Source organism: Camelus ferus, chromosome 3 (genome assembly GCF_009834535.1).
Source record: "Camelus ferus isolate YT-003-E chromosome 3, BCGSAC_Cfer_1.0, whole genome shotgun sequence".
In the NCBI taxonomy this organism is placed as follows: Eukaryota; Metazoa; Chordata; class Mammalia; order Artiodactyla; family Camelidae; genus Camelus; species Camelus ferus.
Window position 1 is genome coordinate 111,364,402 of NC_045698.1, and position 26,245 is coordinate 111,390,646.

At 44.3% G+C, this 26,245-nt stretch overlaps 1 protein-coding gene and 1 long non-coding RNA gene across 3 annotated transcripts in view; one reads left to right on the top strand and one right to left on the bottom strand.

Moving 5' to 3' along the window:
* The window catches only part of CYFIP2 (cytoplasmic FMR1 interacting protein 2), a 108,275-nt gene that overhangs the window by 74,653 nt on the left and 7,377 nt on the right, over positions 1-26,245 (top strand). For both annotated transcript variants that reach the window (XM_032477191.1, XM_032477192.1), the window contains exons 25-28: positions 1,380-1,470; positions 2,254-2,384; positions 21,028-21,100; positions 21,563-21,657. In XM_032477191.1, the coding sequence (XP_032333082.1) occupies positions 1,380-1,470; positions 2,254-2,384; positions 21,028-21,100; positions 21,563-21,657 (390 nt within the window). The remainder of the gene's footprint in view (positions 1-1,379; positions 1,471-2,253; positions 2,385-21,027; positions 21,101-21,562; positions 21,658-26,245) is intronic.
* On the bottom strand, positions 1,768-13,623 carry LOC116662797. The gene is made up of 3 exons (XR_004318850.1): positions 12,995-13,623; positions 2,611-2,615; positions 1,768-1,778 (listed from the first exon to the last, which is right to left on the bottom strand). It is a non-coding gene; the product is annotated as an uncharacterized LOC116662797 (long non-coding RNA).

Below are 26,245 nucleotides of genomic sequence, written 5' to 3' on the forward strand. Positions count from 1 at the left end.
TCCCTTGATTCCTCTCACCCATCGCTCTGTAACATTTCAGTCCACCTCTGACCTGTGGCTTTGCCTCTCATTTTCTGACCCCGAGCTCACTCTTTTTACTTGCTGACTGCACTCAGCAATCTTGATCTTGACTTTAAGGCCTAGGCATGACTGCTCATACACCTCCCCCACCGCGTGCTGCATTATCTGATTTGAGCATGATAAATCCATGACACACGTGCTGCCGTCCCTCCCCTCAGGCCCCCGGGTGGAGATCTCTGATCACTGTGCTCCTTCCCCTTGGGGTTTCCTGCTGACTGCTGCTCCCAACACTCCACTGGCCCCGACGGAATTCTGTATCCCTTTGCCACCATTCTGTATCCACCCCAAGAAAGGTCACCTGAACCTTCATCTAATTCCCCAGGACACTGCTGCAGCAAGGCTGAAACAGGACTTTCTTGAAATTGGAGATGACAGAAGAGAAATAAAGTAATGCATAACCGTGTCAGGAACAGCAAACAGGATTCACCTGCTAACTCTAGCCTTCTCGTAGCAGCTGTGTAGAACCAGGGGTGGTTATAGGTTGTGAAGCTAAATCTAGAGTTACACAGGAAAATGTGGTAGTTGATTAAAGACGTCTGCTGGGGACACAGGAGGGTTGGGGGTGCCATGTATTTTTCATGCTTATATTAGATAATGTGTCTCAGACTCCACCACTCCGTGGCCTCATTTCATTTTAGCTCTTATTCTGGGTATCATGTAAGTACCCCAACCCCAGGAAGGACCCCATGCCTAGAAACTGCCTTCTTTCAAGTCTGTAAGCCCAAGGGAGTAATGAGACAGCTCCCTTTTCTGTCTTTCAGAGAGAGCCCGTGTTCCCTTATAAAGGGCAATGTGGCTGCCCCCGCCTTTAGGAGATAGCCTGCTTGTCCTCTCTGGGAGCAGTGCCTTACTGTCTTAGGCAGCTCGGGCTGCGGTAACAAATATACCATGGACTGGGCAGCTTAAACAACAGAGGTGTATTGCTCTCAGTTCTGGAGGCTGCAAGTCCAAGATCAGGGTGCCAGCAAGTGCGGCCCCTCCTCCTGCCTCATAGACAGCTGCCTTCTCACCGCACCCTCACGTGGCAGAGACGGAGGTCGTCTCTCTCATCTCTTCATATAAGGGCATTAATCCCATGGTGGCGGCGCCACCCTTGTGACCCAGTTACTTCCCAAAGTCCCCATCTCCAAATACCATCACCTTGGGGGTTAGGGTTTCACCACAGGAATTTGAGGGGAACACATTCGGTCCATAGCATTTACCCACAGGTCTCAACAGAAGCCCGCACACCCTAATAGCCCAGTGTTCAGCCCTGAGAGGTGATGGATTATTTCCCACTTCTTGTGCTCTTTTGTCAGCTCCAAGGCACCATCCTCCAGTACGTGAAAACACTGATCGAAGTCATGCCCAAGATATGCCGCCTGCCCCGACATGAGTACGGCTCCCCAGGTTGGTGATGATGTGGTGACAGGAGGATAATCGAGACCCATCTCACGGCGGAAGGGGGTTCTGGCCATCTCCCTCGGGGTGTCCGCTTCTCTCCCACGGCAGCGAACTGGCAGAGTGCTGGCTTTGCCTCCTTCCTCTGCCACTAGCCAGAGCACCTTGAACCATTTTTAAACCCTCTGAGCAGCAGTGTCGCCTCCCATCAGTGAGAGTAAATGATGCCCGCCGGGCCTGCCTCGCAGCACTGCTGGGAAGCTGCAAAAGGACGGCAGACGTGAGGACGTCTAAGTCCTGCACGGCGAGGTGTGCTCCTAAAGGTCTTCCTTAGCTCGGCCCCTCTGCCCTTCCTTCCTCCGTTTGCCTGTTTGGAGGAGGTAAAGGGGCATTTCGTAGGTGAGTCAGGGAACAGGAGTTTTTGCCGCTCAGCTCTAGGCGGAGAAATAGTACTTTCCTTCTGTAAAAGTGAAGGCACATGGGCTGAACTAGGGGCCTGGGGAGGAGGGAAAGGTGGAGATTAGGAGATTGACAGCAGCTGTTTTTCCTAAATACCAAGATGTCAGCGGCTGGGGCAGTGTGAGTTAGAGAAGGAAAGTCGAAAGCTCTGGTTTTCATTCTTGCCCCCCCCCCCAAGCTGGGTGACTGTGGGCATGCCACTTACCCTCTCTGAGCCTCATCTGAAAATGGGGGTAATAGTCGTTGGCGGTATTGTTAAGAGTGGTAAATGAGATACTGCAGACACAGTGCTTGGCAGGAGCTTCCCGCCGACCCTCCCCCTTCATCTCCCAGGGATCCTGGAGTTCTTCCACCACCAGCTGAAGGACATCATCGAGTATGCGGAGCTCAAAACCGACGTGTTCCAGAGCCTGCGGGAGGTGGGCAACGCCATCCTGTTCTGCCTGCTTATCGAGCAAGCTCTGGTGAGTCCAAGGGTTCGGCGCGTCCCCGGGCTGGAAGGGACCCCCACCCCCACCGATGCCCCGGGCAGCTCGAGCGCACCCTGCGCCGGGGCCCCGCAGCTTGGCTCCGTGCGCGTCCATGGCGGGCACGCGCTCCTCTGCCTTGCATTTCAGACAGCTCCGGTCGTCCCGCCACGGGAGGAAGCAGGCCCTGAGTCACACTGACCTGGTTCCACCCCAGCCCCACCTCCGCTGGGCTAGCCCGTTGGAGTCTGAGTTTTCCATTCGCCCATTAAACATGTAACAACTCCGGGCTGCCATAGGCCAGGCACTGCGCTGAGGCTGCAGCGGTAGCCGGCCCCCCTCGTGTGGTCTTGCGGGTGAGGGAGGACTTCCCTGAGGAGGTGACCTGGAGAATGGCCAGGAATTCGCCTGGTGGAGAACCCGGGAGAGCTGTGCTAGGCCAAGGGAAGGGCACGGAGAGTTATCTTCGTTTGTTGTGATGGGAGACGGCGGTTCTACCCCGCTGGGAAGTTAAAGCCTCAAAGGAGATAACGCATGTAAAGTGCATACAGTAAGAACTAAATAATTGGTCGGAGTTACCATAACGGGTTAAAGCAAGAGTCCGCGTACTCCCGCCTCTTGGGACCACACAGAACCAGCGTGCTCTCTCCCCTCGGCAGTTGGTCTGTTTGTCGGCCCCCGTGGCTTACTCACAGAGGCTGCGTTCCCCACGCCCTTTGGGCTTTGTGTCTGCTCTGGTCCCGTGCGGCATCCACAGGCGGGCCAGCGCTACAGGCGTGGGGTAACTGGTCCAGGGGGAGCAGTGGAAGGGAGGGAGAGGGGTGTTTCATTATCCTCTTCAGGACGCAGCAGGCATGTCCTTCCGCGTCCATCCCTGCCTTCGTCTGTCCACACACACTTTCGGCAAAAGCGTATTGAGAGCCTGCTGCTTGCAGGTGCGGTGCTAAGTGGTGGATAGGTGGCCATGAATAAGAGAGACGAATTATTACCATTTTTATTCTGGAGAGGGAGACGACTGACGAAGTAGACGACCGGAGATGTGAATGCAGATCGTGGCACTTGTGAAAAAATAAACAGGGAAACGGAATAGATGGAGAGTCGGGTGCGGGAAGGCTGTGCGGTTTTTTGGAAAGGATGGAGCTTGATGTCTTTAAGAGAGAGCCCTAGAGAGAGCTGGAGTGAAGAGGCAAAGTAGCCAAGGTGGGGGCTGAGCTGGGAGAGGCAGGTGGCTGCAAGTCCCGGGCCACATGGGACTCGGAGAAAGCCTTAGGGTGCTGGGAGATGGGGGCTGGAGGGGTTGATTTACTTTTTAGTGGCCTTTTGGCTGTTGGGAGAAGAACCAGCTTGAGGATGAGCAAAGGACAAGGTTGTTTGCAGTTGTCCAGTCCCGGGGTCATCTTCGAGGCAGGAGGCACAGGGAGTGGGGCAGGGAAGGGAAGGAACTTGGGAGGAGATAAGACAATGACAGAGAGAGATAAGAAGGAAGCAGTAAGAGCAAGAAATCATCATAAGTCCGAGAGGCTTCCTGCCTTGCTGTGACCTGGAGTGAGCTGGCTCAGTCCACACCTTGGGTTCCCCATCTCTACGACCAGAGATTTGGACCAGCTGCCCTCTCAGACCCTTCCCACCCGAGGATCTCTGACGCACAGTCTGTAGGGAGTAATAGCCTCTCTGTTTCCCCTTAAATGGACTCTGGAGACAGCTAAGTGTTCTTCTCTGTGGTAACAGGGTTTTAACATGGGTCAGCGGACCTGGTTGCTATGGCAACTTAGCCGTCAGAAGTCACAGGGATAGGATACGTAGCAGACACTGCACAGGAGATGTGGAAGTGGGGGAGGGCGGGTCCCTGAGGCCTCAGTTCCTAGTGTCTCTGGTCAGCACCTCCTTTCATGAGCAGCCTCAATTCAGCTTCCCCTGTACAGACCCCAAGAGGCAGACTATGGGTGGGGGTACAAATGGGGCTTCAAGGAAGGGAAAGTTTTGTCTCAGGCATCCCTGCCTGGGCGGTCAGTTGCATATATTACCGAGGACAACAGGACCCTTAGCATCATAGCCCTTCAGAACTGAGAGAGACCACAGCAGTATGTATATCCCAACCCTCTCTATGCATAAGTGAGGAAATGGAGAATCAGAGAGGGCACAACTCGCCTGAGGTCCCACAGCACATCAGCAGCAAGGTGGAAGAACAAAAGCGTAGGTTTCCAGGACTAACCTCAGTCTTTGGGGGAATAGGGGCGGGAAGGGGACATAGCAAGAATCAGGGCTCCCCAAAGCTGTGTGCTCTGCTTTCTACCTCGACAGCTGGGGAAATCCCCAAGCTGAGACAGTGCTTTCTGAGGTTAGAATGAGGCATGAGCTTTTTTGGAGCTTTTTAATTTATGGAGCTGGAAGTAAACAAATTTTTAAATAATACATCGATTGTTCTTATTAAATAGGAGCACTAATAACAAAAAATGAAAGGAAGAGGGAGGAAAGGAGGGAGGGAGGGGGGAAGGCGCTCACCTTAATGTTCATCCATAGAGGAGGAAGGGTGATTTAAACGGGAACGTCCATCCTGTAGAGGACCGTGAGACAGTTGAATAAAGTGTGAAGGTGGCTTTGTGCATACAACACAGGAAATGGTGAAAGACATAATATTGAGTGAAAAAAAAGTGAGTTTCAAGACAAGACACACCTTATGATGGCACACAAGTGAAATAAACAAGCAAAATAACTCTGTATTGAAGAAAAAGCTGGGAAAAAGCATACCAAGTAGCTTAGTGATTTTCTCTGGTTACCTCTAGTTCCAAGAGCCAGGATCAGAGGTCATCAGGGACTTTGCCTTCTCTGGAATGTCTAATTTTTTTTTACAAGGAAAATATATTCATGTATTATCATTGAACTAAAAGTTAATTTAAAGAACGCAAATAGTACATAATGGTTTCAGAAAACTGGAAGGATACTGAAAAGTAGGAAATGAGAGGTCTTGTCTCTTGTGTTGTCTTTTTCTAATAGATCTGCAGAGTTTTTCCAGTTGTTAGGTTCCTTATTGGTATACGTGCTACAGACACCTTCTCTTATTCTGTGGCTTATCTTTTTTTTTTTTTAACAGAGATTATTAATGTATCATTAAATTTGTAAGTGGAGGGAATACAAATTGAGTAGATTGATCACTTGGACAAAGATAGAGTTTCTTCTTTAAGCTGGGTGCTTATGAAAAATTAAGGCTGCAGTATCAGTACAGAAGGCCATACACCTGTGGGGTGGGCTATTTGCTCAGTGTTTTTAATGAAGGTCTAACAGACATACAGTAACACAGTTTATCCTTGAACAACATGGGGGTTAGAGGTGCCCACACTCTGTACAACTGAAAGTCTGTGTGTAACTTTACAGTGGGCCCTCCAAATCCATCCTCCCACACCCACAGTTCCAATCTGCAATTTCACCCAACTGCAGATCTTGTAGTACTGTAAGGTTTACTACTGGAAAATATCCGTGAGCAAGGGGACTTGCACAGTTCAAACCCCGTGTTGTTCAAAGGTCAACTGTGTATGGAATATGCAGGATTCTCACTGTACAGACTATGTGAATTGCCCATTTTGCTGTGGATTGGAGTTTGGATTGTTTACAGTTTGATACCGTTACGAGTAAAGATATAATGGTGGATGTATGCTCTCATTTTTGGTGGGTAAATACCTAGTAGTGGAAAGGCTGGATCGATGTGTAGACATGTTTAGCTTCAGTAGATCCTGCCAAGCATTTTTACAAGGTGGTTGTACCGACATACATACTCCTGTTCAGCAATGCATGAGAGTTTTAATTTGTTCACGTCCTCATGAACAGTTGGATTTGCCTGTCTTTTCAATCATAGCCATTCTGGTGGATGTGTTGTGATATCTCATTACGGTTTTGATTTCCCTGATGGCTAATGATGGTGGGCCTCCTTCCATATGGTAATGCCATTTGGGCAGCCTCTCCTGTGAAACGTTGTTCGATGTTTTTGCCTGTTTTATTAACTGAGTTATTTTTTCCTTATTGATTTCTAGTTATCTTTTCCTTATTAATGTATGTATTGTGGATACATATAGATACATTTCTGGGGTATGTTTTCTAATGAGCAGAAGTTCTTAAGGTTTTTTTTCTTTTCTTTTTCTGTATGGTTGATGCTCCTGTGACCTATGTAAGCAATTTTTATCCGACTCTTTAAGTCATGAAGATGTTATTTTCTAAAAGTTCTTAGGGTCTAGCCTTTCCAGGCGTTAACCAGACCTTGAAGTCTGTTATTATTTGCCTGGATTGATGTTTGTGGTGAGTGGGAGGTAGAAATCCAATTTTATTTCTATCCAAGTTGTTCCAGTGTCACTGATTGAAAAGCCCTCGTCCTCCCCGCTCTGCGGTGGTGGTGCTGTGTCTTTCATTTATCAAGTGTCCGCACAGTGCTGGCCGTGGTAGACTCTTATTAAAAATGCTTGTTGAATCAAATCTGAAATGGGCCACCATTTGTTAGGTATCTATTTATAAATCTTTGGTGTTTTCAAAAGAACTTCTGTCATTAACAACTATTATTCTGTCTAGTACTTTTTACCTTGAGAAATCATAAAGGAAAAATTCCACAATCACCAAGTTTTTGTTCAAATTTTGTGTAGTTTTCTCCCCTCCTCTCCTCTCTCCTCTCGTCTCCTGCACATTGTTTGTTATGCCCACACACACCAGGAGAGGGCCCTGTTCATTCAAGTGAGCGAGGGAGGGCCTTAGTGCTTGCCAAAGAGACAGCCCTTCTGTCTGCCTTTCACTGCAGGGCCTCCTGCCCAGCACTTGGGAGTGTTCCCTGCCTTTGGCCCTGCTGTTGATTTATTTCTTCCTCCTTATAGTTGAGTGAGCCATAGTCATACTGGCTGGTCATGAGAGCGTTACTTACCTTTGCAGGAGGTGAGGAGAGTTCAGGCCCAAACTCACAGAATCTAGGGCAGGTCAGATCCAGGAGAGCTGTTGGAGGCTGCCCAGGGCCAGTGCCTGGACCTCGGCACCATGGACACTTTGGGTCAGAGACTCCCGGTTGTTGAGGCCTGTCCATGCACTGCAGGATATTGTGCAGCATCTGTGTGTGGGCTCTCCCCCTCCAGGGCAGCAGCACCTTCCAATTGTTAACAGCCACAAATGTCTCCAGATGCTGCCTGATACTCCTTTGCAGGACAGAACTTCCACCTGTTGAGAACCACTGATCTGCTGCAATCCCACATCTTGCAGATGGGAAACTGAGGCTTGAAGGAAGAGATGATTTTCTCAGAGCTACAACTAGTGCAGGAATTGAGACGAGAACCCAAGATCCCAATGGTTCACGTACTCGGCGCCAGAGAGCTGGCTGCTTCGCTGAGCTGTACTGATTTCTCTGTTGGCTTTTTTTTTTTTTTTTAATTGAAGTATAGTCAGTTACAGTGTGTCAATTTCTGGTGTACAGCACAGTGTCCCAGTCATGCATATACATACATATATTCATTTTCATATACGTTTTCATTAAAGGTTAATACAAGATATTAAATATAGTTCCCTGTGCTATACAGAAGAAATTTGTTTTCTGCCTATTTTTATATACAGTGGTTAACATTTGCAAGTCTCAAACTCCCAAATTTATCCCTTCCCACCCCCTTCCCCTAGTAACCATAAATTGTTTACTATATCTGCGAGTCTGTTTTGTGGATGAGTTCATAGTGTCCTTTTTCTTTTCTTTTTTTTTTTTAGATTCCACATATGAGTGATATAGTATTTTTCTTTCTCTTTCTGGCTTACTTCACTTAGAATGACAATCTCTAGGTCTATCCATGTTGCTGCATGGCATTATTTTATTCTTTTCTATGGATGAGTAGTATTCCATTGTATAAATAGACCACGACTTCTTTATCTAGTCATCTGTCGATAGACATTTAAGTTGTTTCCATGTCTTGGCTATTGTATGTAGCACTGCTATGAACATTGGGGTGCATGAATGTTTTCAAATTGGAGTTCCCTTCAGATATATACCCAGGAGTGGAATGCTGGATCATATGGTAAGTCTATTTTTAGTTTTTTGAGGAATCTCCATGATGTTTTCCATAATGGCTGCACCAAACTACATTCCCACCAGCAGTGTGGGACGATTCCCTTTTCTCCACACCCTCTACAGCATTTATTGTTCATGGACTTTTTAATGATGGCCACTCTGAGTGGTGTGAGGTGATACCTCATTGCAGTTTTAATTTGCATTTCTCTGATAATTAGCAATTTGAGCATTTTTTCCTATGCCTATTGGCCATTTGTATGTTTTCATTGGAGAATTGCTTGTTTAGGTCTTCTGCCCATTTTTGGATTGGGTTGTTTGTCTGTTTTTTGTTATTAAGTTGTATGAGCTGTTTATATATTCTGGAAATTAAACCTTTGTCAGTCGCATCATTTGCAAATATTTTCTCCCATTCCATAGGTTGTCTTTTTGTTTTGCTTATGGTTTCCTTTGCTGTGCAAAAGCTTATAAGTTTAATTAGATCCCATTTGTTTATTTTTGCTTTTATTTCTATTGCCTGGATAGACTGCCCTAGGAGAACATTGCTAAGACTTATGTTAGAGAATGTTTTGCCTATGTTTTCTTCATGTCTTGTCTTATATTTAAGACTTTAAGCCATTTTGAGTTTATTTTTGTGTATGGAGTGAGGGAATGTTCTAACTTCACTGATTTACATGAGGCTGTCCAGTTTTTCCCAACATCACTTGCTGAAGAGACTGTCTATTCTCCATTGTATATTCTTGCCTCCTTTGTCAAAGATTAATTGACTGTAGGTCTGTGGGTTTATTTCTGGGCTCTCTATTCTATTCCATTGATCCATTTGTCTGTTTTTATGCCAATACCACACTGTTGTGATTACTGTAGCTCTGTAGTATTGTCTGAAGTCTGGAAGGGTTATTCCTCCAGCTTTGTTCTTTTTCTTCAGTATTGCTTTGGCAATTCTGGGGTTTTGTGATTCTATATAGATTTTAGGGTTATTTGTTCTAGTTCTATGAAAAGTGTCATGGGTAATTTGATGGGGATCACATTAAATCTGTAGATTGCCTTGCATAGTAAGGCCATTTTAACAATATTGATTCTTCCAATCCAAGAATATGGGATATCTTTCCATTTCTTTAAGTCTTCTTTAATTTCCTCAGTCAGTGTTTTGTAGTTCTGTGTGTGCAAGTCTTTCACCTCCTTGGTCAAATTTATTCCTAAGTGTTTTACTGTTTTGGATTCAATTTTAAAAGGGATTGTTTCTTTACTTTCTTTTCCTGATATTTCATTGTTAGTGTAAAGAAATAGAACTAATTTCTGTTAATCTTGTAACCTGCTACCTTGCCAAATTCTTTAATCAGCTCTAGTAGTTTTTGTGTGGAGCTTTTAGGGTTTTCTATATATAGTATCATATCATCTGCGTATAGTGACAATTTTACCTCTTCTTTTCCAATTTGGACCCATTTTATTTCTTTTTCTTGCCTGATGGCTGTGGACTTCTAAAACTATGTTGAATAGGAGTGGTGACAGTGGGCATCCTTGTCTTGTCCCAGATTTTAGTGGGAAGCTTTTGAGTTTTTCACCGTTGAGTACTACACTGGCTGTAGGTTTGTCATAAGTAGCTTTTATTATGTTGAGATATGTTCCCTTTATACCCACTTTGGTTAGAGTTTTTGTCATAAATGGATGTTGAATTTTATCAAATGCTTTTTCTGCATCTATTGAGGTGATCATGTGATTTTTGCCCTTTCTCTTGTAGATGTGGTGTATATCACGCTGATTTGCTATGCTGAACCATCCTTGTGTCCCTGGGATGAATCCATCTTGATCATGGTGTATGATCTTTTTTATGTGTTGTTAGATTCTGTTTGCTAATATTTTGTTGAGGATTTTTGCTTCTGTGTTCATCAGTGATATTGGTCTGTAATTTTCTTTTTTGGTAGTATCTTTGTCTGGTTTTGGTATCAGGGTGATGGTGGGTTCATAGAATGTGTTTGGGAGTATTCCCTCCTTTTCAGTCTTTTGGAAGAGTTTGAGAAGAATCAGTTCTTCACTACAGGATCCACTACAACTGAGTGAAAAGTGGCACTGAACAAGCCCTGATGTGTGGAACACAGTGGAAAGGGTGGGAAATGGGAAAGACTTCCCAGGAGAGGGTTGTTTTTGTAACCTCAGCACCCACTCTCTCTCTCTCTGTTAAAAACGGAGATTAGCAAAAGTTAGAGGAGTCCTAAGACTGCTGGCTCCACATGGAGACTTTCTGATTAAAGTTGTCAGAAAGATGAATAGGAAACTGAAAATGGAAATACGTACTCAAGGTGACTCACTATTACAAAATTCCATTGCCCTGTACCTCAAATTCCACTTTTTGGAAAACGCCGACCTTGGAAGACACTGACACGCACTTGGAGGGAAGGAAAATCTACTTTCTAGGTCAGTGTTTTGGCTGTAGATCTCTCCCAGTTGACCAGACTTGATCCTATCCAAATAATAATTCATTTTCCCCTTGACAGTTTAGGGGGTAGGGGAAGGGGTGGAGGTGAGACTTAGTCATATGTGGCATTATTCAAGGGAGGGAGAAGACCACACACACACAGAATCAGATTAAGATTGAATTACTGGTTTATTCAGCCGGGGCTACGGAGGTCCTCCTGGAAGTGAGGGGCCCACGGAGCAGGAGCAGATGGAATGTGCCTCATGTGAGCTTGCCCCTGCTCCTGGAGTCCCCACTGCAGGGCTGGAAGCTGCAGCTCTTACTTTCTGTGCCAAGGAGGGGTGTGGTGGACATGGGAAGCCTAGGTTGATGACTGCCCCACAGGCCGTGTATCCTTGGGGCTTAACATCAGTGTGCAGGAAACAGTTACCCTGACCATCTGTGTGCGTCCATGTAAGGAAATGTATAGACCGCTGGGCTCTCTGGTCAGGGGCTGTCCCCCTGCCTCCCCACCTCCCACCGGAAAGCGAGGGTGGGGATTCCTGGGGGTGCCCCACCTCTGGTTTTGCAGCTCATTTCTCCCCATGCACTCAACAAAGACAAAAACATAATTTATTCGTGTTAGTGTTCCTGTCTTTTTGTTGCCTCAAAACTTAGAATGTTATTTCAGAAAATACTGTGTTGAGAATGGTTTGATGATTCCTCTTAGGAAGTCAGCTAACACTGGCAGATGGTTTTTCACCCAGAAACAGAGCCTAGAGGTAGCGCCTAATGCTGTTCTACGTGAATCTGAAATGCGTAGGGGCACACGACCCTGTTTTTGTAATCAGGTGTTCTGAGTCTGTGTGGTACCCGTTAGCCGAGAGAAACCAAGTTCCCAGTTAGCCTCATGCAGTGTGTGAGTTGGGAACATGAGGTTCTGTGCTCTTCTATGGAGAACCCTCGTAGTTCATCAGGAAGTTTCAAGACTGAAAGCAATCCAAAAATAAAATACTCATCCCTTGAAGAGTTTTTATGTAGGTTCCTTATAGTAAAGTATTTTTGCATCCTCACTCCAAAAACTTCTTCTCTTTTATTCTATTGACAAAGGGCAGTTTTACACTAGCTTTTTTTTCCCTAAGTCTATTCTTTTAGAACAATTTCAGGTTCACAACAGAATTGAGCAGAAAATACAGAGTTGGCACATAGCCCTCCCCACCCACACGTGTATACTCCCCTACCCTCAGCCTCCCTCATCAGTGTGGCTTATTCAGTACAGTTGATGAACCAACATGGGCACATTATTATCAACCAAAGTCCATGGTTTACATCTTGGTGTTGTATATTCTATGGGTTTTGACAAATGCATAATGACATATAGCCATCACTATAGTATCATACAGAATAATTTTTATTGCTTTTGTCTATTTACTTATTTTTATTGAAGTTGAATCACTTTACAATGTTGTGGTAGTTTCTGGTGTACAGCATAGTGATTCAGATATATACATTTCATATCTATATATATAGATATATATATTCCTTTCCCTTTTCTTTTTCATTCTAGGTTATTACAAGTTATTGAATATAGTTCCCTGTGCTATACAGTAGGAACTTGTTGTTTATCTATTTTATATATAATAATTTGTATCTGCAAATCCCAAACTTCAAATTTATCCCTCTCCCGCCCTCACTCCTGTAACCATAAGTTTGTTTTTTACATCTTTGAGTCTTTCTGTTTTGTGAATAAGTTCATATTTGTCATTTTTTTAGATTCCACATATAAGTGACACCATATGGTATTTGTCTTTCTCTTTCTGACTTACTTCACTTAGTATGATAATCTGTTTTAAGTCCATCCATGCTCCTGCAGATGGCATTATTTCATTCTTTTTTAGGGTTTTGTAGTATTCTATTGTATGTGTATACCATGTCTTCTTTATCCAGTCATTACAGTAGCTCTTGGTTCCTACTGATTATAATGACTACTTCTCTCGGAACCGTAATATGTTAGTCCTAAGCAATAGGAGTGGTAAGCATTAGTGTGGCACTTGGTAAGTGTAGAAGTTCCCAAATAGCAGTTGTCTCCTCCCAGAGAGGATCCTGTGCAGAAGCAGGAGCACTCGGCTGCTCGCAAAGGAGAGAAGCATTGAAGCACTTCTGGGTGGGGCAATTGTTTCGTCCTCACACTTTAGAAAATACATCACGGTTGGATCCTGGTTCCCCTTGGGAAAAAAAAAAAAGGTTATAAAAGAAACATCTTAGGAACAACTGAGGACATTTTAGTACATTATATGATGACCAAGAATTTATTTAACGTAGACGGTCATACTACTGAGGTTACGTAGGAAGATGTCCTTGCTTTCAGGAGTTGTGTGCTGAAGCGTTTAAGGCTGAGTAATGCAATGGCTTCAACTTACCTTCAGGTGATTCAGTAAATCAGGGAGAGTTAAGCAGATACGGCAAAATGCTCATTGTGACTCTACATCAAGGGTATAAGTGTATTATTGGTTCTTTCAAATGTTATGTATGTTTCACATTTTTCATAACACAAACTTGAGGGGTGTAAAAGAAACTGCATCATGGAATCTAGGAAGTTGAGAAGGAAAAGGATCACTGAGCAGACAAGGTCATGATGTATAAGGAGGAGGAAAAGTTATTAGGGTTTATTTTTTTTCTGGCTACTTCTGCTGGTTGGTGAGATTTATTCTTAGTAACATATGCCCCAGAGGTACTTCTGACCTCATTTTTTAATTTATAGAGGCATCTGCTAGTGCCTGACTCAGCCACAACTCTCAAGCTGCCCAGCTGTTTGATCTGTGAGCAGGAAGTCTCCGTTCAGGATCACGGAAAGGCAGGTCGGGGCAAGCTGGCCAGTCCAAATTAGAAGGCGGCCACTCCAGAAGTCTGGATTGATTGTCCCGATACATATTCCCGTAGCCCCCATGCAATCCGTAGTTAAAGCCTTTACCAGAACCGCCCATTTTGCCTGTTTCCCTCCTCATCTTGGTGAGGACCGTGCAACCAGTCTGCCTGACTTACTGCTGTATCCCCAGCACCTTGCAGAGAGACAGGTGTGTGACAGATGACTGCTAGTCACTGAGCGCGCAAGTGAGTGAGTGAATGAATGAATGAATGAACCAACAAAGAATGAACAATTTAACGTCTGCTCAGGCTATATCCTAGTCAGAATGACAGTGCTGAGAATTTGGCACCTCCCTGTTTAGTCTCTAGATAATATGATACCCGTGTTGTCTGTGTTCCTCTCTGTGACCTTTCATGTCTGGTAAAAGGCAGGTCCTGAGTAAGGCTGGTCCCTCTGAGGGGACGGATCAGTGTTTGCATGCGCTGTGAAACGCTGCTCTGACTGTCCTTCAGGGGTGCCCTGGGCTGAGACTGGCTTAGACAGCTCAACCTGCTGACAGCTTGGTGGGGGATCTGAATGAATAGGACTCTGATCAGTTTTTTAAAAGTTTTTCACTGTAGACTGAAGGGGCTTGGAAAACTCGTAGAAGGTGCATCTGGCTGGGGCTTTGTGGGATAAGTAAGTATGAGTGGAGAACTGTGGTTTGGGAGGTTGCCAAAGAAGGAATTGATAGGGATCAATGAGTGGTCCAGTTATTTACCCTGGAATCAAACCAGCAGAGCTTCAAAAATTAGTTACCTGCAAAGAAATTATTTACACAAATTCAGGGTAGAGGTAACCTCTGGAGTTTGGGTACCAGGTTTCAGTAATTTCCATTTTTTCAGCTAGAAAATGGTGCAAGACTTGTCATTCTTCAAACAGCATAGATAAGTCACTTTTTTTTTTTTTAGGTTTAAAGAATGTTAGTTGCTATGACCAAAACCCAGTAAATAAAGCAACAAAGGATGCAATCCTCTCAGATAGGAGTGAGGCTAAAATATTTCTCAGGTAGTGAGATTTTTAAGTAATTTCCTCCTGTTTCTGTTTTTAATAATGCGTTTTTCATATAGTGTATGTATGATGGTGGGGGCGGGTGGCTATTTCAAGCTCCCCAAGGCTTTGGCCGCATGGGCTGCTATGGAAGAGCAATGGGTGTGAATGTGACATGGCCCTGGGTCTCAGTGTCAGCCCTGCTGCTTCCTTATCGCTGTTTGGACCTGGTGAAGACACTCCATCTGCCCAAGAGTCTCAGTGTCCTCACACACAGGGCATAAAGCAGACAGCGGGTACAAAGAACCTGGCACACAGTCTAAGGAAGGACCCTTAGAGACTGTTTCATCCAACCTGTTCATTTTGTTTCATTTAAATTATTTTTAATTGCACATGATAGATCAAGCAATGCACATGAGCTTGTGATGGAAAACATCATTCTGGGCTCTGCTGCACCTCTCCCCACCTGCACCCCGATCCCAAGGCAACCTGTCCTCATCATTTCTGTCACTAGTTCTGCTAGTTGTTCTCTCCGTATCGATTCATAATATGAAGTTAGCCTCAGTTTCCTAATTAGCAACTTTATACAGTAGTTATGGGCTCCCTGGTTGGAAAGAGGAGATTTTAGCTCGTTGACATCTCTCTTGTCTCTTCTTCTCAACATTTGACTCTATTTTGTGTTACTTCTACTGTTTCCTCTTGTCATCAGAGATGATATAGTTACGGATCTGTTGCTTCTTTTGGTAACATTTGGCTTCTTTTTGTTTAGTATCTTCACTCTTTTCCTTAAAAGCTGTGGAAACTTACATTCCTAACCTCTTCTCCTGACACTTTACGTCCTACCTCCTGTCAGCTGCACTTTTACTTTTATATCATCCCAGCTGTGTTTTTGGTAACGTACGTATTTTGTTCTGCGTTTGTAATTTGTCCTGAAGTGTAGCCTAAAACAAAAAACAAAAACAAGTATTATTTACTGATCAAACCTATGCAGATATTGTTCCTTGCTGGACCAAGTGTGATGCCAGGATTTTCTTTTCTTCTCTCTGATTCCAGCGCCGAAATCCCCAAGTCCCCTTAGTTTCAAGTTAAGAAGAATTAGTTACTTGCAGAGATTTTTTTCAGATTAATTTTTTGAAGTAATATATGTTTAATGTAAAAAAAAATTAGTATATACCTACAAGTAGGAGGAAAAAAAACAGGGAGGGGGAGAGAGAGAGAGAGACGATAAAAAACACCTGAAAATCCCACTTCATGGAGCATCGCTTAGGAACACATCCCGTAGCTCATAGAGTGATCAGTAATGTTGTAGAGAAAACACCTCCCTTAGTGATAAGGGGAAGCATCCCGGCCTACATAAGAAAACCCAAAACAGGAGAGATTCTGTCCTAGGTCTCAGTTCCCGTACCTGTCACAGACATTCAACTTCCATTCCACATACTTCGTGCCTGGCAGATACCAGATGCTCACCGTGCTTACTCCTGGGCATGAAATATGATCAAAAATAAACAATGTCGCTGGCTTCATGGTTACATTCCAGTAGGGGGAGACAGATATTAATCGAATAGGCACATGCAGGCATATGTAATAGAGAGTGAGTTCAAATGATGAAAAGGCAAAGAGGAAACAGCAAAGGAACCCTGCACGAGCAGGGAGGTGTTGAAGGGTCAAGGAAGTCTCCCTGGAAGAAATGATGCTTGAATGGAGATGGCGGAGATTCGAGGAAGAGTGGAAATTGACTAAGCAAAGGGGATGGGGGAATGACAGGTTAGGGAACATTACAGAGAGAAGGCAAAATTCAGTGGTAAATATGCAGATGGTGCATTCAAATAACAAAAAGCTGCTGTGTCTGGAGCAGAAAGAGCTGGGGGGTTGGGGGGAAGAGTGGGGAAGAGTGGGGAAGAAACCCACTCCTGGTGGCCTTCACAGGCCAGGGGCGGGAGGGGTTCCTAGCAGCGTGGAAGGCCAAGGGCGGTCCTTTAAGACAGAGATTAGACAAGAGGGGGTCAGGTGTTAGCATAAGTGCCCACAACGAAGCCTGGTCGCATCCCTGACAGAGGCCTTTGTGTGCTCCGAATGGGACATTGTTATCTGTCACAGTGGCCTCAGCTCATGAATGCCCAGCAAACACCTCCCACTCAAGGTGTGGCTGAGTATGTGGCCACCACATCATGCAAATGGCCATGGAGCTCATCCTCAGGGACCTTCCAGGCAAATGCCTTCCCACCTCTACAAGGAAACCACATCCTTGCCTCTTCATCTTCATTAACACATGGCATTAGAAGGTAGAGAACACACAGGCAGCGCTCCAACAGGCGCCCCCTCCCCCCCCCAAAGAACCTCTGGTCCTTTGCAAACTCGAGAGCAGGGAGAGTTCAGAGGAGGGTCAATGGAACACTCTGTCTCCCCCAAGGAGGTCTGAGGTGGAAGCTCATCATGTGAAGTGAATGAGGCAGCAGCACGGGTCTTGTTGTAGAGGGCCGAGAGCCTCCTTCCCCTTCCTCCATCCCCTAAGGTGGCTCCTAAGGTCGATTTTATGTACATTAACAAAGCAGAAAGTTGACAGTTCATGCAAGGGGCAACTTTCCTAGTAGGAAGACATGTCTAGGAGCAAGTGAAATTTTGGGAAGAAAAGAAAACAAGAAGATAAGAAAACTTGGCAGTAGGGCTGTGTGTACCAATCCTCTGCTTGGAATACTTCAGTAATTCCTCATTGCGTTTAAAATAAAATCCAGGCTTCATACCATGTCTGTGAGCCTCACATGATCCGATCCCTCCCAGCCATTAGGGCCTTGGACTGTACTATGATTCCCTGCATCACTGAACTGCAGTTTACTCTCTGCCCCAGGGCCTTTGCACTGGCGTTTTCTTACCTCATAGCTGCACGGCTGGCTCCTTCACTTTATTCCATTCTCTAGTTAAATATCTCCCCCTCAAAAAGATTTTCCCTAACTACCCTCCCTCAAGCAATCCCTTCCCTACTCCCAGTCACTCTCTAGCCTAGTACCCTATTGTGTCTTAATCACTATCTGAAATTTTCTGATTTGTTTATTTGTTTTTCTCTCTCCATACCAACTAGAATGTAAATTACATGAGTGCAAAAATCTAGTCTGACTTGTTCAACATCACATCTGCAAATCCAAAGCACGGTGCCTGGTACTTGATAAATATTTGTTGGATGAATGAATGGATGTAATAGTATTCTCACTGGGAAGATAGTCATGTGAATAAATGAATTCATTTATTCATCTAAGAAACATGGCGTAACAAGTATTCATGCATGGATAAATAATTATTGAGAGACTATTATGACCTAGGCCCTGGAGATGAGAGGCAGCCTCCCTACCCTGAAGGAGCTCATAGCGTTGTGGTTAATGTGGAGAAATGTGGCGAGAATCAGACATGATGACGTACTGGTCATGGGATGTGAGGAAGAGAGAGGAAATGAGTCCCAGGCTTTAGGCTTGGGCAGATGAGGAGATGATTATGCCATTCTGGGAGAAGGGATCCTCAGATGAGAAGGGGAGTGGAAGGTCAGCTTTAGAAATGCTGAGCTGTGGAATATCCAGGTGGGAATATCCAGCAAGGAGTTGGATATCCAGATCTAGAGCTTGAAAGAGAAGTTCTGTCTGGGAATGCAGAGTTGATGAATCAAAGGCAGTGCTTGTGGCCATGGGAGTAGGTGAGACAAACCAGGTAGAACACAGTGAGGAGAAAAAGGAAACAAGGTGGGACCTTGGAGAAAACCAACACTTAAAGGATGGTTAGAAGTCAGACCTGCAGGAGAGTCTAAAAAGGAGAAACCAAAGTGATGGAAACCAGCAGAACTCACTGTCATAGTAGCTGAGGGAGGACAGTACCTTATACATTAGTGATGCCGTGATATGCCTGAATGGTATCCATTGAACCTGGTAACAGGGCAACCCTCGGCAACCTTTGCCGGGGCCATTGCTGAGGTGTGATGTAGCTAGGCATGATATTTCTGTTTGCTGTGGAGGGAAGTAAAGACTGGGAAGTAGAGAGAGAGGGAATGGTAGAAAGCTCTTGTAAGGTGCTCAGACCTGAAACGAGGAGAGAAATGGGAATGATGGCTTGGAGATAGTGGCTAGAAAAACACATTCAGTGATGCCCCCAGAGAGCAGAACAAGGATCCTGAATGGAAACGACCGGGCAGCAGCCTTGGCTTAATACAAAATCAAACTTTCTAACCATTAGAGTTGTTCAGAAATGGGTTGGGCTGTCTCCAGGAGTACTGAGCTCTTGATTCCTGGAGATATCAAAGAATAGCCTGAATGTTATGTTCAAAAAGAGTAAGGTGTTCAGTCACTAATCTGGGCTTCCACCAAAAGAAACTGGAGAAAGAAAAGCAAATTAAACCCAAAGCAAGCAAAAGGATGGACATAATAAAGATAAGAACAGAAATCTGTAATCAAGAAAGCAGAAAACCTATAGGGAAATATCAGTGAAACTAAAGGCTGATTCTTCAAAGAAAAAAAATAATAATAAAATTGATAAACCTCAAGCCAGACTGACCAAGGAAAAAAAAAGAAGACACAAATGACCAATATCAGGAAAAAAATGGGGAAATTGCTATAGATCTCACAGACATCAAAAAGGTAATAAAGGCATACTACAAACAACTCTGTGCCCCCAAAATTAAACTTAGATGAAAGGAATCAGGTCCTTGAGACATGAAAACCCCCAAAACTCACTCAAGAAAATAAATCAATAACCTGAATAGTCCTCTATCTGCTAAAGAAATTGTGTACTTATTTAGGAAAAAAACCAAAAAAACTTCCAACAAAGAAAATTCAAGATGCAGATGGTTTCACTTATGAATTCTACCAAACATTTAAGGAAGAAATAACACGAATTCTGCACAATCTCTTCCAGAAAACAGAAATGAGGGAGAACTTTTCCCAATTTACCTTACAAAGTCATCATTACCCTAATGCCAACACCAAAGATATTTGAAAAGAAAACTGCAAATCAATGTCCCTAATGAATATAGAGTAAAAATCCTCACCAGAACATCAGCACATAAAACCCAACAATACATAAAACGGATAATGCATCACAGCCAAGTGACGCTTATCCCAGGAATGCAAGGCTGGTTCATCATTCAAAAACCACTCAGTATAATTCACTATATTAATGAACTTAAGTATAGCCTGAATAATCAATAGCCAATTTTTCAGATTATATGATGAATCGAAGGATCTAAGCTTAGACATAGCAATGACGACCAGGTTACTTGATTCACTGGTTTGGGGAGAAACCGATTAATTAAGAAAGTGGGGAAATTTTCCCTTCGGTTGAGAAACTGAGAATTACACTTATTTAGATCAGGCAGGTCCCTCTGCAGAGTTCACTTGTCCTCCCTCTGTTATCCTCACTTCAAGGACTGAAGGGACTTTGGAGGTTTCTTTCTTGAGCAGCTGGCCTGCCAGATTTCCACAGCCATGTTCCACCCCTGCCTGGTAAAGAAAGCCAGCGGCACGCACAGTCCTGATTTTCTTAGGTGCTTAGACTCCAAGAGTGTTGGAGTTGAATGAAGCCTGTATCTTATCTCATCTGAATCCCCATAGTTTAAAGAAGAAAAACCGAGCCCCGAGGAGAGTGGCTCATCTGGGTCCCCCTCCCCACCCTTTGCTCTGAAATCCAATGATCATAAGCTGGTCCTGGGACGGGAAGCCCATCAGACCGTATCTTCCAAGACTGTCCTCCCCCAGCCTTTCTCCTCCAGCCTTTGTAGTTAGTGTATGTTTGCTGCTAAGCTTACTTTTATGCGTGACAAGTCCCCATCAGAACCTATCTGTCTGGGATCTAGTTCCCCTTCTCCCACTAGTTGAAGTCTGGTGTGGAGAAAGCCAACCAGACACAGGTTTTGACACCAAATCATCCCACATCAGTGGATTGGGAGACTGGCCCAGCCACAGCTTTGAGCCCATAGGCCTCACAACCAACCAGACATGGTGTGGGTCCATCATCTCTATGTGATCCCACTGCCACTTTGAATTCTTCAACAAATTCCTTATAAAATGTTAATGAAATGTGTTGCACACTCATTATATGCAGGAACCATGCTATGAAGCCGTATATTCTCTCACTTAATGCTCAGAGCAACCCAGGAAAATAGGAACTGTTCTTATCCCCATTTTGCAGAAAAATAAATAGACTCAGAGGGGTTATGCAATTTGCTTAAGATCCCACAGCTAGTAAGTCAGAGAGCCAGGATTTGAACCTAGGTCTGGCTGACTGCAGTGCTCAAGTTTTTCGTAATGAAAATCCTTGTTGAAAATAAAATGATTTTTTCTTTCTTTCCCTCGCTCTCTGTTTGCAGTCTCAGGAGGAAGTCTGTGATTTGCTCCACGCTGCACCCTTCCAGAACATCTTGCCTAGAGTCTACATCAAAGGTAAGAAACCACTGGCAGCTGCTGAAGAGCCAGCTTGAATTTGAACCTCATGCTCACTTAACCCCAATAAACTCAGATCTGCAGTCAGAAAGAGAGCTGGTTACAGCTTTAGGCAGCTGTTCAATAGTCATCGAATGGTAGTGTTGGAAATGATGCTCCAGGCTTGTTTCCTTGGTCCTTCTAGATCATCCCTATTATGTTGCTGTGTAGTTTGGTCTAAATCCTTCAAGTGATGGGAAACTCACCACCCCATGAGGTAGGTGATTCCATTGTTGGACAAAGATAATAAAACATTTTTCCTTGTAGTGAGTCCTGATCACACTTGCCAGAAGGAGAACCGTTCTCCATGCTCCATCCAAGTGCTGGAATATAAGTAATCCAGCAGGTCCTCTGAGAGCTCTTCCTTCTCTGTTTCCCCCATGTGCCCTGAATCTCATTTTCTGCCTACTGCTCTTTGTGCAGAGGGGGAGCGGCTGGAGGTCCGAATGAAACGCCTGGAAGCCAAGTACGCCCCGCTTCACCTGGTCCCTCTGATAGAGCGGCTGGGGACCCCTCAGGTACAGTCCCACTCTCATGGACCCAGAGAACCAAAAGGAGCTTTAGAGGGAGAGCATTTGATCCAACCCCTTCATTTTACATATGGGGTAACTGAGGCTCAGAAGGGGAAATTCTAATACCGCGCAGCCTGTTAGTAGTAGAGGCGTGTCTGGAATGAGGTTTGCTGACTCTCAGGCCTGCACTCTGTATCATCTGTCCTGCCAAGGAAGAAGGAAGGCGGCAAGTCTCTATTATCTCCTGTTAGGTGTCAAGAATTCTGCTAAGTTATCTCTCTGAGTTAAAACCACACATCCTGTGAGCCAGCAGTTCACCTGTGGGTATCTTTGCTAAAAAAAATATTTACAGGAATACAAGATGTTTGCCATAGCCTTGTTTGTTAAAGCAAAAACTGGAAACAACCTAAATGTCGATCAGTAGAGGGCTGACTCAATAGAAAAAAAGCATGTGCTGTCTCCCTTCGAGTTGATTCAAGCAAACGGCACATTTGGGGGTGGTGTGGTCAGGGGAGTAATTCAGGAAGAAGAGAAACAGGGCACAGTAGTGAGACCAGCCGGGGTGGCTTGTTTTGTTCGCCAGAGCTGACTGTTTAAAAGGTTTAGGATTCCGAATCCTCTCTTGGGCTTGCCTCCCTAAGGCCCTCTCTCCTGTTAGCTCAGAAGCTTATGAGTCAAAGAGATTGTTGTCCTCTGCAGAGGGCAGAAGGCAGCCTCCTCTCTCAGAAACCACGGCCGGTGCTGGGGCGCGCTGCAGAGCCCCGGCTGCCCGGGCAGTCAGGCTGGTGAGCAGCCCCTGCCGGACCCCCTGTGGGCCACCCACCTCCTACTGAGACCAATGACTAAGCGTTTAGCGGTGTTTGGGTTCTTCAGTCACCGCAGAGAGAATTTGGGTGCTGCGGAATATGCACAGTTTCTGTTTTGGCCTTCGGGGGCTGAACACAGAAAGTCCTCTAAAGATTGCCTTTTTAGGGAGAAATCCCCCAAGCCAGCAACATATAAATGTGTCTGCTTCGCTGTTGGTGTCATCCTACAAGAATCTGGCCTCTCGCACCCAGGGTTTGGCATGTGTTTCCACTTAGAAGTCTGTGAATTCCTTCCCTGTTCTGGTGAACACCATCTTCTTGGGACTGACAGAAATCTCAATTTGTGAGATGTTGATATTTAACAAACGAAAGCCTAGGCGTTCTGCCGGAAAGGAAATGCCAGGTTTGTAAGTCTCCCAGCCCTCGAGGAATAGTCCGAAACTCAGTCCTCCTGTAGAACAAAGAAAAATTATCAAGTTGTTGACTTCCAAGCTAGCTGGGGTTTAGGGAACTCACGTAACATCTAGGTCAGTGACAGGGAAATTCTGCTGCATACTGAAAGTTGGGTGGGTTTAACTGTATTGCACTGCTGGCATTGTTTCTGGGACAAATTGGGGTGACCTGATTTGTTGCCCAGTGCTTTCATGGAGAGAACATTCTGTCGGGGATTCACAGGGCTCCTTTTCCCAGCTTTACCCTTAGTGATTACATAATCTAGTGCTAGGTATTAAATGCTCCGGCCTTTGTTTTCCCATCTATAAAATGGGCAAATAGCTGTTTTGCTTCCTTGGCTGAGCTGCCTTTCATGATTGTTAATGATACACAAATAAGTTTTAAAAATTCAAAAAAGCAAAGATTATATGAAGAACGAGTGTGGAGATACCATTCTTCTCCAAAGTATGCTAAATATAATCAAAGTACTCCCTGCAGAAATCTCTGTCCACATGGTTTCACAGATGCTTTTTCTATACCCTGGTTAACTCAGAAAAGAATGACAGAAAGAGACAGGAGAAAAAAAAAATCCCCCACTGAGTGGACTAGGAAAGGAATGGATTAAATGTATGTTAAACACACACCATGTGTATATAGCACCATGCCACAGAGTGGGGATATATGCAATGATCTTTGATGCACTTTTTCAGAGCAAAAAGAAAGTCGTATCGAAAGAAAAAGGGACACAGAAGAAAACTCACAATATAAAAAATATAAATGCCAACACACATAAACATAAAAAGTGTTCTGCCAGTGATTCATGAAATGAAAAAGAGCATAAAAGATGGGTATGCAGTGGCTGAAGCTTTCCTGGGACTTAGTCTGCCACTGTATGTAGCAAAAGCCTTTTAAAACTATTTATACCCTTTGAGTGAATAGTTCTATTTCTAGGATTTTATCCTAAGAAAATAACCAGAGATGAACTCAGAACGTGTAATATGTAAGATAATTGCTTAAGAATTGTCTATAATGATGAAAACTTGTGAACAATATAAAATAACCAACAAAATTAGAGGATTAAAAGAATAACATCATATCAACCGGCATTTTCATAGCCATTAAAATACCATGTTACTGAAGATACTGAAGGAAGTGGTTTTTTTAGTAGTATTAGTATCTTAAGAGAAAAAGACAATATAGATAGTATGATCTGAATTTTGTTAAAATAGTTACAAACACACACTCACATACATAAGCACAAACAAATCATGCACCAGTGTTTTAAGAAAGCTCACTTCTGGGTAATGGAATTTATAGGAGATTTTTATTTTCTTATAACATTTTTACAATTTTTTTTTCCAAATTTTACTTTTATAGTTTGTTGGAAAACTCATAAAGGTAAACACTTTTCCAGGAGAGGGTCAAAAACCCCTAACCATTTCAGTCGGGGGCCTTTCGTTGGCTGTAGTTTGGGGGTCACTGGAGTTCAGAGTCTGACTGCAGATTTTTAAACCCGCTTGCTAACTCTTTAGATCCTCCCACGATTGTCATGCTCTGTGGGCTGATTCAGACTAAATGCACAGGAGATTAACCAGTAAACCAGAACTCTCTATCTATATTGGTTTATGAAGGAGAATATTCATGGCCCAAGAAGAAACGTGGGTTCTTTATTTACTGAGCGTCTTTGCTGGACCAGGCACGCCTTCTGCAGTGGAGAGCCCTGTCGGGGTCCAGACACCACCACAGAACAGTGCCTGGTGAGAGCAGAATCAGGCACTGGGTCAGAGGTAATTTCTAGCTAACTGTGGCAGCTTCTCTGCTCTGGAGCCATCTTTCTCTGCCACCAGAATCAAGTTGAGTCTCCAGAATCAGGGTTCCCTGTCCAAAGCACACATCAAACTCTTCTTCCCCAATTCATATTTTTCGTCCTAGACTGCTGATCCATTTATGGTTGTCATGACACCACCCCTCTGGACCTATCAGGCTCCAGTATTGGTGTTTCCTGACTTAGTTCCCAGCGTGGATTAATTCAGTGGAGGCAGCCCTGTTTCTGGGGGCAGTAGGGTGGGTGCGTACATGGAGGAGTCAGGCAATGCGCCCCCCACTCCCAGCCACACTGTACAGTGAGCTCTCTGGGGAGCTGACCCCACGGGTGCCCTGTGGGCCTCTCGGTCTCAGAAGCCAGCACTCTTTAGCTCTGTCCCTAGATTTGGAGAACTTACTTTGACCTTGGATTTTGATATCTAACTTTGCACATGGCTTTTGAGACCTCTGCCCCTAGGTATTTTCACTCATAAAGCGGTCGGTATTGTGCAAGTCTAGCCAGCTGCTTATTAGAGATGCAGTAACCAGAAGCCAGATGAGAGGCCGGTTTAAATGATTAATAGAGATTGTTAACCATGGTGAGAGGACTTTTTTTTTTTTTTTGAGTTATAGTCAGTTTACAATGTTGTGTCAATTTCTGGTGTAGAGCACAATTTTTCAGTCATACATGAACATACATATATTCATTTTCACATTCTTTTTCACCATGAGCTACCACAAGATCTTGTATATATTTCCCTGTGCTATACAGTATAATCTTGTCTGTCTATTCCACATATACCTGTCAGCATCTACAGATTTCGAACTCCCAGTTTGTCCCTTTCCACCCCCTTCCCCCCTGGCAACCACAAGTTAGTATTCTATGTCTATGAGTCTGTTTCTGTTTTATATTCAAGTTCATTTGTCATCTTTTTTTTTTAGGTTCCACATATGAGTGATACCATATGGTATTTTTCTTTCTTTCTGGCTTATTTCACTTATAATAACATTCTCCAGGGACATCCATGTTGCTGCAAATGGCATTATGTTGTCATTTTTATGGCTGAATAGTATTCCATTGTATAAATATAACACATCTTCTTTATCCAGTCATCTGTTGATGGACATTTAGGCTGTTTCCATGTCTTGGCTATTGTAAATACTGCTGCTAAGAACATTGGGGTGCTGGTATCTTTTTGAGGACTTCTAATTGGAGGAAATAATTCTGTAAAATCACTGGCAAATTTTTAGGAGTAACATATGCTCATTGTAGCACATTCAACTGTACAGACGCATTTACAGTAAAAAGTGAAAATCCCAGCTGCTTCTTCAAGCCCATCTGTTCCCACAACTGACGTTAATCCTCCTAAATGTTTTACACTCTCACCCACCCCATGTATAGTTTTGTGTCTGTCTGTGGGATTGTATGCTGTTGATGTCTTTTAATAGGATTGTAGTATATGTCCTTTTCTGCAACGTGCTCTATTCACATACCAATTTAACCCACAGAACTAGACCACCAGCGTTCAAATCCTAGCTTTCCCCTTACTGGC